Here is a 15,760-nt window from a genome sequence, read left to right as displayed (position 1 = left end):
TATACCTATATATTTCTAGCAGCGAGAATAATCTCCGTTTAAATTGAACTTGCTGAGCATCGTAATAAAACATGTTGCATTAATCAACCATTACGTAGAGATCGTACCGAATTACACGTACCAACAGAATGAATAGTTTTTTTTATAATATGTTGTTAGTGATCAGATTTTGCGCAGGTACATGTCAACAATCAGCTGTCTGATTTACCGGTCTAACGTTACACGTAAATGTTTTAAATTCTAAAATAAAGACGATGGTTCCTCTTGGTTAAAATAAAAAGAAACTAAACATGCTAAACGAAAATAAAAAAAAGTTAAAACCACCGTCACAAATGAAAATGTCAACGCATTGAAATATTTAACCTCAAATTACTTCACATTAACGGCACACATATATTTTGGATGTTTCAAATATTCCCTTCGCACGTAAACTGGTGAACAACAAGCAAATTCATCTCTGTTCAAGATGGCTGCTTCTAACATAGACTGGTCCTCTAAACTGGTTTTCGATATATGAAATATCGAGCCCGAAGTTAAACTGATTGACCCCCATTCTCTCTGTCTTATTATTATTATGTAAATTACTCAAATTTGAAACAGAATTAGCCCTTAATTTTTGCAATTTATATTTTCCTTCCCATAAGGATTATTTATGCTAAATTATGCTGAATTTGACTCAGTAGTTCTTGAGAAGATTTTTTAAAATGCACCCCCTTTTTCTACAAATTCGAGGTTTTCTCAGCTTTGATTAAAGGTCGGTCTTTCATTTCTGCAATTTATTTTTGTCTTCCCATAAAGATGCTTTGTACCAAATTTGGTTGAAATTGGCCGAGCAGTTTTAGAGAAGAAGCTCAAAATGTAAAAAGTTTACAGACGGACGGACAGACGGACGACGGACAAAAATGTGATCAGAATTACGCACTTGAGCTTTCAGCTCAGGTCAGCTTGAAACCACACCAAAGTCGTTTTGATAATATAATGGAACCTTTATCTCAACTTCTTCCCAAGCTTAACGGATTTCTTTAAAGTAAATAATTTGCATAATTTTCATAGTTTTTTTTAAACACAAAGTCGGTTGCTTAAGGTACAAATATAACCAGTCCTTACTGCATTCTTTTTGGTTATTAGCTACATGAATAAATAGGATATTTGCTTAAAATTTCAATTAATTTTATTGATACAGTTCGCAGATACCAATCATAACAATGATTGTAAGTGAGAGTTCGACAATATCAATAAAAACAATGCTTGTAAGTTAAATATTTTGCCCTTACTTTAGTAATATTATTTACTGTATTATCGGAAGTTTAAAGCAGTATTTAATGACTACAAGGCTTTGCAGCGAGTACTGCAAGGGCTAAGTGTACGAAGCTTTACAGTGATTCTATGATTTTTTTGTTCGTCATTTAAGTTCCCATGTAGCAATTAATTGTTCAAGCATTGTAATCAGAATTATGGTATCGTTATTTATTATGTGATGGAAGGCAAGAATGTTATGCTTTATTACCATTAACAAATTTCATGTGGTCCAGAAAATCATCAAGGTTTTCGTCAGGAATATCTAGAACCTTTATCGTCTCACATTTTTCGTGCCACTTCTCAAATAGCTCTCCCTCTAATTTCCGTTGAACTTCAGTGGCGTCAAATTTAGATACCTATTTAAAGAAATCACACAAGAATCACAGTTTTTGAAAACAGAATAGTTGCTTACAACATAAACAGAATTGTATACATGAAACAACTAGAGAAAAAGTCTTACATCGTACATGTATCGTATGACTGTACATGATTATATGTTTAGACTGAGTATAAGTGTGCATGTTAATAGTTATTAAAACTATGATATTATGATAAATAATTTGGATACATGTATCACAATGATATATTGTCTGTTTTATGATTACAACCACTGAGGCGATTCTAAAGGAGGTAACGAAAATGCAAATTAAGAGAGATAGAGAGATGGGGAAAGAGAAAGGGTTTGAGGTGGGGACGGGAGAAAGAGGTTATATTCTAAATCATTATAAGTTTCCAGACACAAGTGATAAGCCTCCGGTCGACCAGACATGTAAAAAAGGATCACTTGTATATATAGCAGAAGAGTTGACGTATCGGGCTGGTATTGGCTGTCTTTACAAAAAGCAGATTGATTTCCTTTCTACTTCTTGTTTTTAGGTCATACACACTAAACTCTTAGGTTCCAGTTTTCAACTTGTATAGTAATTGAAAAAAAGTCTCACAGTTGTCCGAGCAATATTAGTTATAGACGCTTTTTCTACTTTATTATCATTAAATTTTATTTTCATTTTCAGATTACTTTCTATAATAGGATACATTATATGCGTTTATTTACAACCAGGGACTTATGAGCAGCTATCGAAAATCTCGACTGACGCGATTTCAAAGGTCCTTTAATGATCAATTTTCTTTTATTCTATTGAAAACATTAACACAATATCCTTTAAACAATGAGGTTTGTGTCATTTTACTTCATTCCCGTATAGGATCATAATTACGATAATGAAATTCTCACATACGCCGTGTGCACAATGAAATTAAAATCAGTTTTTAGTTTTCCTTATATCTCATTCAATTTTGAATATAATAATTATTAATCATTTATGAAACAGATCCGTATCAACAAGAAGAATACATTCATTTGCTATAAACAGAAGCAATGTTTTTACATGATTTTTTTGTCTCTTGAACTTATTATTTCAAAACCATTAACAAGCAAGTTCTTATATTAATGTATCTCGTTGGTACGGATGTTTTACGCGATGCAGTCGTTATTGTGGGAGGATAACGCAAATTTTGAAAATTTGAAAATAAATACTCGATTTTAACGTCATTGTGGACACGGCATATTTTATCATCTTATTTAAGATGCTATACGAAAATGAAGTAAAATAACATATTTCTTATATTTTAAAAGGAAAATGTGCTAATGTTTTCCATAGAATAAAAGAAAATTGATGCATAAAACGACCTTTGAAATCGCATCACGCGAGACTTTCTATAGTTGCTAAGAGGTCCCTAATTGTAAATAAACGCAGATAAAGTACATGTATCGTGCTATAGAAAGAAAAAAGAAAATAAAATTTAATGATAATGTGGGTAGATTTAAAATTAATCAATCATTTATTCGTTACTTTCAAATGCATATAGTTTCAAATCTACAATATCTACTTATGAATTTAGTTACGCTAGTTCTTGTGCGCAGGTGGATTGAGTTGGTGAACAATTTCTTTGACCGAAAACAGATAGAGGGGGAATCTTTACGTGAATACAGTTACGTTCTGATGAACCTCATCAAGAAAATTACAACAAAAACACAGATATTATTCCGAACCCCAATTTGACCGTGTGTGAACAATTTACGCAAAATGTGAATGATATTTCATTACGTAGAAAATTAAAACGACTTAGTCCTTAACAGACAGACATACTACAGAAAAACAGGCTGCGGAATCATCACAGAAGTCAGAGAAATCTACTCACGGAATTGACAATACTTAGAGGTCATACAACGGCAGATACAAAACATCGACAATATTACCAAATTATTTGAACGGCAGAATTTTCCCAAACCCAAAAACAATACCGATTACAAAATCCACAGTTAAACCGCCGCCGTTGCTATACATGTAAAAGCGAAAATCATATCCAAAGAAAGTGTTCACGAAATCTCTCTTGGGCAAATTACCAACAATCGGGAAAATAGATCCTTCTGATAAACAAAGCCCGACATCAGTAGGAAATAAAGAGAACTCCACTTGTATCAATCATATTCTTGGTCAGAGCCCTACAGTTAATGTTAAATTGTTTGGAGTTGAAATCAAATGTTTATTATTATTATTTATCAGAACAAGAGGCCAATTGGCCTTAACGGTCACCTGAGTAGCATATATCCCATACACAAACTTGTCATGGAGTCTATGCATCTAATTAATTAGGTTTCATACTGGAGTAGAAAAATCATAAATTTGTAATGACGACCACATTTCAAAAAGAACTGTGAAACTAAACTAAACTAAAAGATCTGGTCTACAAAATCTTGAATTCAGTTTTCCTTTCAGGTGTGTGGGAGTAAAGAAGATAATTTTTTAACATTATATGCATTAACATCTATACACCCATTTTGGCCCTGCCCCAGAGTCAAAACCCATCTTTGAGGGGACATGAAAATTAAAATTTTAGTAGAGGACTTCCCGGTAAACATAATTATTAGTCAGTGTTTTTTTTTATACCGATGTGTGAGAATAGAGAAGAAGATTTTTAAACATTATATGCATTAACACTATATTGCCCCCCCCCCCTCCTCATGTCATGAACCCCTGACCCAGGGGCCATAAATTTCACAATTTAGGTAAAGGAGATTGGGGATATCATAACCATGTATTCAGTTTTTTCCCCACATGTGTGGGAGTAGAGAAGAAGATTTTTTAAGATTTAAAACATTTTCACTATTTGGCCATATTGGCCCCACCCTAGAGCCTGAACACCTGACCCAGGGGTCATGAATTTCACAATTTAGGTAGAGGGCCTCATGGACATCATAACCATGCATTTAGTTTTTAACAAATATATATGGGAGTAGAGAAGATGATTTTCTAAGATTTAAAACATTTTCACTATTTGGCCATATTGGCCCCACCCTAGAGCCTGAACCCCTGACCGAGGGGTCATGAATTTCACAATTTAAGTAAAGGGCTTCATGGACATCATAACCATGCATTTAGTTTTCAAAAAATATATATGGGAGTAGAGAAGATGATTTTCTAAGATTTAAAACATTTTTACTGTTTGGTCCTATTGGCACCACCCTAAAGCCTGAACCCCTGACCCAGGGGTCATGAATTTCAAAATTTTGATAGAGGGGCCCTCATGGACATCATAATCATGCATTTAGTTTTTAACAAATACCGGTATATATGGGAGTAGAGAAGAAGATTTTCTAAGATTTAATACATTTTTACTATATGACCATATTGGCCCCACCCTAGAGCCTGAACCCCTGACCAAGGGGTCATGAATTCCACAATTTAGGTTGAGGGATTCATGGACATTATAACCATGCATTTAGTTTTTAACAAATATATATGATAGTAGAGAAGAAGATTTTCTAAGATTTAATACATTTTTACTATTTGGCCATATTGGCCCCACCCTAGAGCCTGAACCCTTGACCTAGGGGTCATGAATTTCACAATTAAGGTAGAGGGCTTCATGGACATCATAATCATGCAACCAGTTTTTTCCTCACATGCGTGGGAGTAGAGAAGAAGATTTTTGAAAATTTGGCTTTTTTTTGCATATTTGGCCCCGCCCGTGGCACCCCAGGGGTGGTAGAGCCATGAATTTCACAATTTAGATTCTTCTTACCATAGAGATGCTTCACACCAAAAATGGTACCGATTGACCTGGTAGTTTTCAAGAAGAAGTTAAAATTGTAAAATTGTTAACGCACGACGCACAACGCACGACGCACAACGCACGACGACGGACGAAGACCAATTGCAATAGGTCACCTGAGTGACTCAGGTGACCTAAAAAAAACTACATGACTTCTGCTCTAGATCTTGTATATATTTTATATTACAGAAAAGATTTTTTCATTCAGACCATATTATAATATGCTTGTAAAAAGAAGAATTTCTTATTGCTAGACAACTTTCAATTTCATATCTAAAATGTAAATGACACATACGCCCAGCAATGTTTTGCTTTTTTATCATAAAGACATTGAAAAAAATACTGTTTGGTGAATAAAATTAGAAAATTAAAGACTAAATTTGACTTTGAGTGAGGAGCCTCTCCGAATAATATATTGATAACATTAAAACCAACTCTCTTTGAGACAGTATTGTAAATATGCAAACTCAAACTATTCCAGATAGCAAGTACAGTAGGACAAGATGTGAAAATATGTTCAATGGTTTCAACATCACTCTTGCAGAAAGTACAAGTGTTATTATCAACTAATTTTATCTTTTAAGTAAGCTTGAACTGGAAGAAGTCTATGTACTGTTCTATATTGTAACCACTGTATAGAAAAGTCTATGGTGACCTTGAAACTCATTTTAAACACATCCTTGATTCAGGATATCCTCTTTGTACAGTAGTGGAATTCCATCTTCTAATTGATGTTGGTACAATACATACTATATTTGTATTAATTAGTTTGTAAATATGCTTGGTACATTTCCTGTATAAAAGAATTTCAACACAATGATAAGGAACAAAAGGACCAATGATATAGCTGTGAGTTTCCTTACAGAACTTTGAACCTTTTACAAACTTTGCTACAGCACTGATCATACTGTTGTAATGAATAAAACATTTTAAAATTGAATTTCTTTTCAAAATCAGATTTTGATAGAAATGATCCATTTTCAAATAAAAAGTCTTTCACAATTTTAACACCTCTTCTGACCATTCTCTATAAAACACAGGCATTTTATCCACCTTAGTTTTAGAATTAAACCAAACTGGAGAAGATGTTATGTAATCATTTGAAATTAGACTTTGGTTAAAATGTGTATTCAATATAATAAGCCATGACTTCAGAACATCTCTCCAAAAAGTGTTGGTCGATTGTTCAAAAGATTTTCAATAAAAGCGTCACCAAAATCCAACAATCGAGATACAATATCTCCAAACACTGCTTTAAAAATACTCAACCAAGATTGTCCCGCCTGCACTAGTCTTTGTATCCAAGAACACTTAAAAGAAGTTATGAAATTATTCAAGTTCACCATATTCAGACCTCCTTCAAAGGGATTTTGTGTCACGACTGAGCGTTTAATTTTATCACACTTGGATTTCCAAATAAATCTAAAAAATCATTGTTTAAAAAATTAATGGTTTCTTTTCTTGGATTTGGTTATGAAATAAGTAAATGGTTTATTTTTGGAATAATATGAATTTTAAGTACAGTAAGTCTTCCAATGGGAGTAAGAATTAGCCTTTCCCATAGTTGGATGAGTACAGAGATTTTCGAAATTTGAATATTTATAATTTAATTCTGGAATTTGTTCCATGTCAACAAAAAAATAAATACCTAATTATGCAAATTCAGTGGCTCCCCAATCTAAATTCCATCTAGATTGATAAAAGACTTCAGATAAAAAATTTTTGGAACCAAACCATATAATTTTTGTTTTTGAGCTATTAAATTTCAACTCCAATATTTTTGAAAATAATTCTAAAGTTTCGAGAGCATTAAGTAAAGATGAAGCAGAACCTTCAAGGATAAGGGATGTATCATCTGCATACTTGGATATTTTATGTTCTCCATCATACACAAAATTACCTCTTATATCTTTATTTTGTTTAATTAGTATAGCCAATATTTCAGCACGAAGAATGAATAGATACGGGGCTACAGGGTCACCCTGACGACATGCTTGCTGTATTTCAAACTGTTGTGACAGAAATTCGCTTTGGAGAACGGCTGCTTTAAAATTTGTATTGAGAATGTTTACCCATTAGATGATATGATTTCCGAATCCAAAAAACCTTATAAATGAATGACCACGAAATTGAATCGGAGGCTTTTTCAAAATCAATAAGCATGAGTAATCTAGGGATATTGTTGACTTCTGTATAAGACATAGGATCATAAATAAATCGTGTATTTTCACCAATGTATCTACCCTGTATAAAACCAATCTGAGTATTAGAAATAAGTAAATCCAGAGTAGATTTTATCCTAAGACTGACACATCCAGATATTAACTTGTAAAAACATTCAATAGTGTAATTGGTCGCCAGTTTTTTTTTTTTAGGAATTGCCTAGGTCTGTCACCTTTAAGTAGGCATGATATAACTCCTATCCTCTGAGACACTGGCAATTCTCACCTAAAAATATTTGGTTAACTGCATTTGTTATATAGTTTTTAAGATCAGCCCAAAAGAACTTATAAAATACAGCTGTGAAACCATCACTTCCAGGCGACTTGTTATTTTTTCATGCTTTTTAAATTTACCTAATATTTCACTTTCAATGAAGTTTTTATCTAAAATTTTAGATGTTGATTTATCTAATTTTGGAATATTATGAGGCTGGATAGATTGTAAATTTTTATCAGAAAACTCATAGTCTGCATTTTTAAAAAGCTCCTCATAAAAAGATTTCACCTCGTCCATGATTTCTAACTGATTATATAAAGTCTTCTCTTCTGATACTACAGCTTTTAAAATAATTTTATTAAGAAAATTTCTTGACTCTTAATGACAGAAATATTTAATAGGTATTTCTTCTTCATCTACCCATTTTGCACGAGAGTGTATAAGTGTCCTCGTAATATATCTTTTCTCAAATTTTCAAGAGCTGCTCGTTTTTCCTCTAACGATGAAAGATCAACTACATTACTATTTTCTAGCTCATTAATATCTGATATCAGCTGCTTTTCTATATTGTCATTGTTCTTCTTCTTATAAGATGAATACGAAATTGTCAAGCCCCTTATTTCCATGAGAAGAATTTCCAAAAATGCGACCCATCTATGGAGTTTTTATATTGATCTTTAACTGACTGAATGACTTCTTTAACTTTTTCAACATAGATTCTATCCCGAAATAAATTATTTTTAAATTTCCATAGCCCTCTACCTCTTGAATAAGTATTAAATTTAAATTCAAATACAACAACAGAGTGATCTGACAGATACCCAGATTTGATCGAGACATATTTAACAATATTTGAAAGATTTCCTGAAATCAATATAGAGTCAAGTCTCCCTTGTTTAAATGGATTTCTCTTTCCCTATGTGCAAGCTTTTTTTATCAGGGTTAAGAATACGATAGTAGTCAATCAGACCTAAGTCGCTCATAAATTCTAGCAATTTTTCTTTAGCTTTTAGATTATTAACATGTGACTCAGTGTTAGATCCAACAACTGGGAGAGAAGTCAATCTTCCTTAGCTATCAAATCAGGAGTTTTCGATCCAAGAGCTGGAGTATTGAAGAATAAGATAACTGGAGAAGAAATATCCATCAGTTATATAATTATGAGTGTCAAAAGTTTGATTGATTTATGTAATACTTGCTTCGATTCGCGCAGTTCTTTGTTAGTACTGGCTAGCTTTTCACTGAGAGCTTCGGCATCTTTTTCAAGGTTTTCAATGTTTTTTTCCTATTCTAACAATTTTTGTGTTGTTACAGTAACGTTTTTCTAGTTCTTTACATCTTTTGTTTATTTCGTCTTTAATTTTAGTTTCTATTTTTTGTTGTTTTAATTTGTTCGACGATCCGTTTAACAATCGAAGAGACCAAAGATTCAAGCTTATCGTCTTTAATTGTTTTTTGAAGTTCAATTTTGACCTCTTTGATGTCCTATTGTATGAGAATTAGAGTTTTGTTTACCTCGGACATATTGCCGTTATCACTGGTCTCTTGGGGAGTATTTTCAAGTTTCTTTGGTAGCAGATTTTTTTGATGGCATTTTTAAACAAATATATCCAGTGTATTCATATACAAAAACACTGCTTAGGATAAGTTCAGGATAAATGTTAACACAGTAAACACAATGGGCCACGTATATTTGTTATGGGTCGATTGTCCAGAGCACTACTCACCGGTAATGAGAGAATAAACAGTTTTTGTTCATAAAACACAAAATGTAGGGAAATATAGGATGAAACTCTCAAAATATACCTTGAAAGTCACAGGTGTGAGAATTGTAAGTCCGAAAAGGATCACTAATGCGCCGGTATCGAGATATCCTGACTATTTTTTCCTGAGCTCTTCACGCACCTGTAACCAGCACGAGCGCCATCTTAGAACCCCGAGTAAGAGCATTGTTATAGTTCGGACATTCGTTCAAGTTATCAAAGGCCATTTCCATTTGCGGCTAGCGAACATAACTGATTTTGACGTCTGGATTTCACCTCGAATGCGCATTGCTATATTATCAAAAGGAGAAGAAGTTATCAATGAAATCCGTAACCCTGTGCAATTTTCCAATTGTGGCAAAGTACAGGAAATATATGTGCAGTGTAATGTGACTGACTCTACTACAGAACGTTTTTGTGATCCAGACTTCCATATTCCAGACAGAGTTGAAGTGAAAGACCAAGAAAAACAAAACATAGAAACACTTTTTTACAGATACCATGACGTATTTTCAGATTTAGACACATGATTTACAGATACGGTAAAACACAAAATAACGCTGAGAGACGGAGTACCGGTCAATCTACCGTATCGACGCATTCTCCCAACGCAATTTGAGGAGGTCAAACAACATATGACACCTATTACATAGGGATATTATAAGAGAAAGTACCAGTGCGTACGCATCACCAATTGTAATCGTTCGCAAGAAGAATGGTGAATTACGTCTATGCGTTGATTATCGGAAGTTAAACTCTAAGACAATTAAAGACGCATATCCTCCGTGTTGAAGAATCATATAATACACTCTGTGGATCCCGTTATTTTTCGACCATTTGACCTAAATATATAAACTAGCTGAAGTAGAAGAGAACGACAAAGAGAAGACCGCATTTACTATAAAGTTTGGACTATATGAATCTAACAGCATGCCTTTCAGTCTGTGTAACGCTCCCGCCACCTTTCAGAGACTTATGCAACACTGTTTCCCTGATGAAGTTTTCCAGATACTTCTTGCATTCTTAGATGATATCATTGTGTTTTCACGGTCTGTAGAAGAACAAATTCAAAGATTGGAAGTAATGTTTCAAAAACTTCGTCAGCTGGACTTAAATTAAAATCATCTAAATGTGATTTTTTCAAAGAGGAAGTAAAGTACCTGGGACACATAGTTTTAAAGCACGGAATTAACACAGATCCTCAAAAAATGCAAGCTGTGAGTGACTGGGCAACACCGTCAACACCAAAACAGTTCATTTCTTGGATTGGCGTCAAAGACGTTTTATTCAGTCTTTTGCGAAAGTTGCCGCGCCAATGTACAATTTAATCACAAAGTTTCTGAATGCATCTAAGAAGCTGTTCTGTGAAAAGTGGAATAATGAATGTGAAAATCATTTGTGTCATTAAAGATTACTTACCAGTGCACCAATTCTAGGTATGCCAATTATACAAAACCTTTTGTGCTTGAAGTCGATACAAGTCTCAACGGTCTCTGAGCGGTATTGTCACAACACCAAGATGGTCAGCGTACGCCAGCAGATCACTTCGTCCCAACGAACAGAATGTGCAGAATTACAGTTCACGACGTCTGCAACTTTTAGCATTGTATTGAAGTATTACCGACAAATTCCGGGATTATTTTATGAACTCTTCTTTTACCGTTTATACCGACAATAATCCGCTTGTGTATATACAGTCTTCCAAATTGAGTGCATACAAACAACGCTGGGGCTCAGTTGGCTCTCTTCAACTTGGAAATCAAATATCGCAGTGGAAAACACAATTAAAATGCAGATGCTCTTTCACGTTAATCAGTGTGTGAAGAAGGAATACTTACCTCATCAACCAGTCTAGGAAACCTCTGGTCGTCTAAATGAAATTCAAAAAGATGTTATGTGTGTGCAACTGAGATTGTGTCAAGAATCATTCGATGTGATTTACAGCCAAAGTGGTCTGAAACGCTTACAGTCCCAGGACAAAGATATTCATCAGTTTTTAGTTGTTAAAGTTATGGAAACTTATCCAAAGAAAGAAGAAATGAAAAACTGAAAAGGCTGTGAATATTCTTCTCAGGCAATGGAACCGTTTAAGTATTGATAACGGAATACTTTACAGAACTGTGTTCCGGTTAATGCCAAACAATACGTTTTGCCATCTTCACTGTAACTGGAAATTCTTAAACAGTTTCATGACAACCTTGATCACCAGGGAATTGAAAGATCATTCAGTGTTATTAAAGATCGATGTTACTGGCCTGGAATGTTCAGTGAGATCAAAGAATATTGCAAGAACTGTGAACGTTGTTGTGTAGCCAAATCAGAAAACCAACAGATTAGACCAGCTATGAACCACTTACAAGCAAACCGACCTCCGCAAATTCTAGCCATTTATTTCACAGTGTTGGAACCATCAAAGGATAAGGAAAATGTACTTGTGATGACAGATGTTTTTTTTTACCAAACTCACACAAGCAGTTGCCACCCGTGATGAGAAAACTTCTACTGTTGCGTTGTGTTTGATTCAACAATGGTTTCATCACGATGGTGTACCGGATAGAATTCATAGCGATCAGGGATATTATTAAACAACTCTGCAAAATCTACGATATACAAAAGTCAAGAACTACAGCTTACCACCCAGAAGGCAATGGATAGACAGAAAGTTTCAACCGCACACTTCACGATTTACTCAGAACTCTACCACCACAGAAAAAGAAACTCTGGTCAGATCATTTATCCGATGTTACTTTTGCGTACAACGTGTCTCCAAAGTCCAGTGCTGGTTACAGTCCTTTCTATTTATTTTTCGGTCGTAAACCCAAAATTCGAGTCGATTTTATTGTGTCGTAAACAGTGTCAGATTCTGTCTCGGATAGTGATGTGATTTATGATGAATTCATTCAAGAGCACAAAAAGAATATTAGTGAATTTTTCCAGCATGCTAAAAGAAATCTTGCATCACTGAGGAAAGAGCGCTTCGACGCAAAAATGAAAAATGAAATCAAAAAATCCTCCGATTGAAGTTGAATTGGTGACGAAGTTTTTATACGAAACAGAGGTTTTACAGGAAGACATAAACTTCAAGACCTTTGGAGTACAACAAGATACCGTGTGAAACAGTCAAAGACAGTGTGTATACAGTTGTTTCAGACACTGGACAGCAGCGTACCTTCAATAGATGGGATATCAAACGCATACCGTCGAAATATACAAACAGTGAAAATTACACCGCATGTGCCATTAATCCACCCCTATCTCTGCGTCTGCGTCGGAGTTTGCGATTGCGCGATAAACAGAAGAGTATATGGGATTAAAAATCATAGACTGTGAATGTGACAAACATATATTTAACATCTGAATATTATATATATATATATATATATATATATATATATATATATATATATATATATATATATATATATATATATATTTCAATTAGCTTGTGTATATTTTTATTTTTATCGGGACGATAAAATTCAAAGCAGGGGAGTATGTGGGCAGATTTAAATTCAATCAATCATTTATGTGTTACTTTCAAATGCATATAGTTTCAACTCTACAATATCTACATATGAATTAAGGTACACTAGTTTTTGTGTGCAGGTGAATTGGAATGACATCTTTTCTGATTTCGATAAGTCACCTTGTTAAGCAGGCACGTTTGAAAGGGGGTAGACTTGACCGAAATCTTGAGAAGCAGGTGAAACTGCTTGCAAATCTTTCAAATCCTAATTCGCTTGGGGATGTTTAAGAAAAGTGTTGCAAGATAAAGTGGGAGGGGACAATGCAAACCCCCCTGTCCCTCCTGAAGCTCCGTGCCTTGTAAGATCGTCTTATTATCATATGTTGCAATTGTAATGTTTGCAACATTTAGTTTTTGCGGCATAATTGATACAATGTATGCCTTTTCAGTGCGACATTGTGGAGTTCAACTTTGATAGATTAGAGTGCTTAGTTTGTTGTCATAACTAAATAAACAAAACTTTTCAATAAAACAGTTATATTTGACAATATATTTATGAGAATATATCGCGGTCTATCCCAACGACACAATCCGGTTCTACGTCTCCGTAAATATTATCTCGTGTGTGAAACATATTATCTTGTTATAACGACTTATTATGTCGTTATTATATGTTGTACGTATGACATATTTTTCGTATGTGTGACTTATTATCTTGTTATAACGATTAAGTATCTTGTTTTAACAACTTAGGATCTCGTACGACGTAGGTAATTTCGTTTTTACGAGTTAGTTTATGTCCATTGTGTTTTTTATAATCTCGCAGATACGACTTATTATCTCGTAAGTCATACGACTTATTATCTCGTTATGAGGACTTAGTATATCGTACGTACGACTTAATTAACATTTATTTTAACTGGTAGCAATAAGCCTCCTTATATCTGCCATGTAGAAACATGATATCTTTCTTCCTCTCTTCATTGATGTGCATGTAAATATTTTGAATTCACACAGTATTTCCACCTTATTGTGTTTTATGTTTAAGATAAGATTTCTTCAATAGAATAAAGTATTTTTCCGCGTTACTTCATTAAAAAATTGAAGAAGTGTCTAAATGTACTGAATACATTAAAGAAAGTTTCAAGTCTCTATCTCTAACGGTTTATGAGGAGTAGCGATAGCAAGCATTTTGTAAGGTAGGGGAAATAACTATATTTGTTTCAAGGTAGGGATTTAAGGGGTATATTTTGAAATGTCTAAAGATGTCCTTCTAAATACATGAACATTTTTTTCTCTAACATCTTAAACAAAAGAGATGTACAAACTTATTAATTTACAGATTTCCAAATGACCTTGACCTTTGACCTTTATGTCGCTTTGATCGGCAAAGGTAAACAATTTAATTTCAAGTGGTATGATGTCTCTACAAGGTATGGTAAAAATGTTGTACTTGGTTTTATTGAATGTTAAAAACTTTCAGGGGCAATAACTGATAGAAGGGGGCCTCAGATCATTTCGGTATAATAGATTGAAGAACCCTGTAAGTGTAATGAAGACATTGTTTCAGAGGAGTAGCGATAACAAGAATTTTGTATAATAGGGGCAATAACTCTTTAATTTTTCCAAAGTATAAGCCAAGGGGCCATGTTTTAAATTGTCTTGAGATGTTCTACTACATACATGAAAAAATATTTCTCTACCACCCTAAACAAAAGAGATATAAAAACTCATTAATTAACATATTTCCAAATGATCTTGATCTTTGACCTTTATGTCATTTTAATTGACCAAGGTGGACGCTTTTATCCCAAGTGGTCCGAAGTCTCTATGGTAAATAATAAAAAAGTTGAAAGTGATTTTGTGAAAATTTAAATCCTTTTTGTATAAATAGATTGAAGAACACTCTAAGTGTAATAAAGACATTGGTAAAACGTCTAAGTGTCTATCTCGTATGGTTTTAGAGGAGTAGCGATAACAAGGTTTTCGTACACAAGGGCAATAACTTTGTAAGTTCTGGGAGTTATCAAGCAAAGGGTCATTTGGTACCATAACTTTTAATGGTCAATAACATTAAGAAAAAATGGTTTCAATATCTCTAGAAATAAAACAGCTGTCCCTTGAAAAAAAAGAGAAGAAAAACTAGACACGATCTCGTTGCGAGCAACGAGGAGGTCTTCCGTGCGATTTTTTGAAGGTTATATGACCTTGACTTTGATATTTGACCGTTTATCTCCTTATTGGGGCAACAACAAAAAAATTGATGGTTGAATTTTATTAGGAACATCATTCTCAGCATTTTATTCTATATTGATTTTCAAAATAATGTTTTTTTAAATATTTGTTCTGTTTGAGGTATGTTATCAAAGTTTGGTACTTCTGGCCCCTTAAAACCCCTTAATACGGAACACATGATAAAATAATTATAATATGTTGTTAAATAAATGTGAGATGAACATTTTTGCTTCCTAAACATATAACAAAACATTTTTTCAGTAAAGTGCTATGGAAGAAAGACTTGAGAGCCCTTTTGGTCCCTAAATTGAAGGGCCAGCCCCTTTTTCTTGGCATCATACGAAAGTTCTTTTGATATTGAACATATTTTGTTCAACAAGTGTTTAGAAATTCTTTGCCGTTTTTGAGCTATCTGGGATATGACGTTTTAGGGGCCGACCCC

At 33.9% G+C, this 15,760-nt stretch overlaps 1 protein-coding gene across 2 annotated transcripts in view; it reads right to left on the bottom strand.

Annotated features, from left to right (window-relative positions):
- The window catches only part of LOC136269792 (uncharacterized), an 88,115-nt gene that overhangs the window by 26,132 nt on the left and 46,223 nt on the right, over positions 1 to 15,760 (bottom strand). For both annotated transcript variants that reach the window (XM_066064990.1, XM_066064991.1), the window contains exon 3: positions 1,508 to 1,655. In XM_066064990.1, coding sequence (XP_065921062.1) covers positions 1,508 to 1,655 — 148 coding nt within the window. The remainder of the gene's footprint in view (positions 1 to 1,507; positions 1,656 to 15,760) is intronic.

The sequence above is a fragment of the Magallana gigas genome, chromosome 7 (genome assembly GCF_963853765.1).
Source record: "Magallana gigas chromosome 7, xbMagGiga1.1, whole genome shotgun sequence".
NCBI lineage: Eukaryota > Metazoa > Mollusca > Bivalvia > Ostreida > Ostreidae > Magallana > Magallana gigas.
This window is presented reverse-complemented; position numbering and strand designations above follow the sequence as displayed.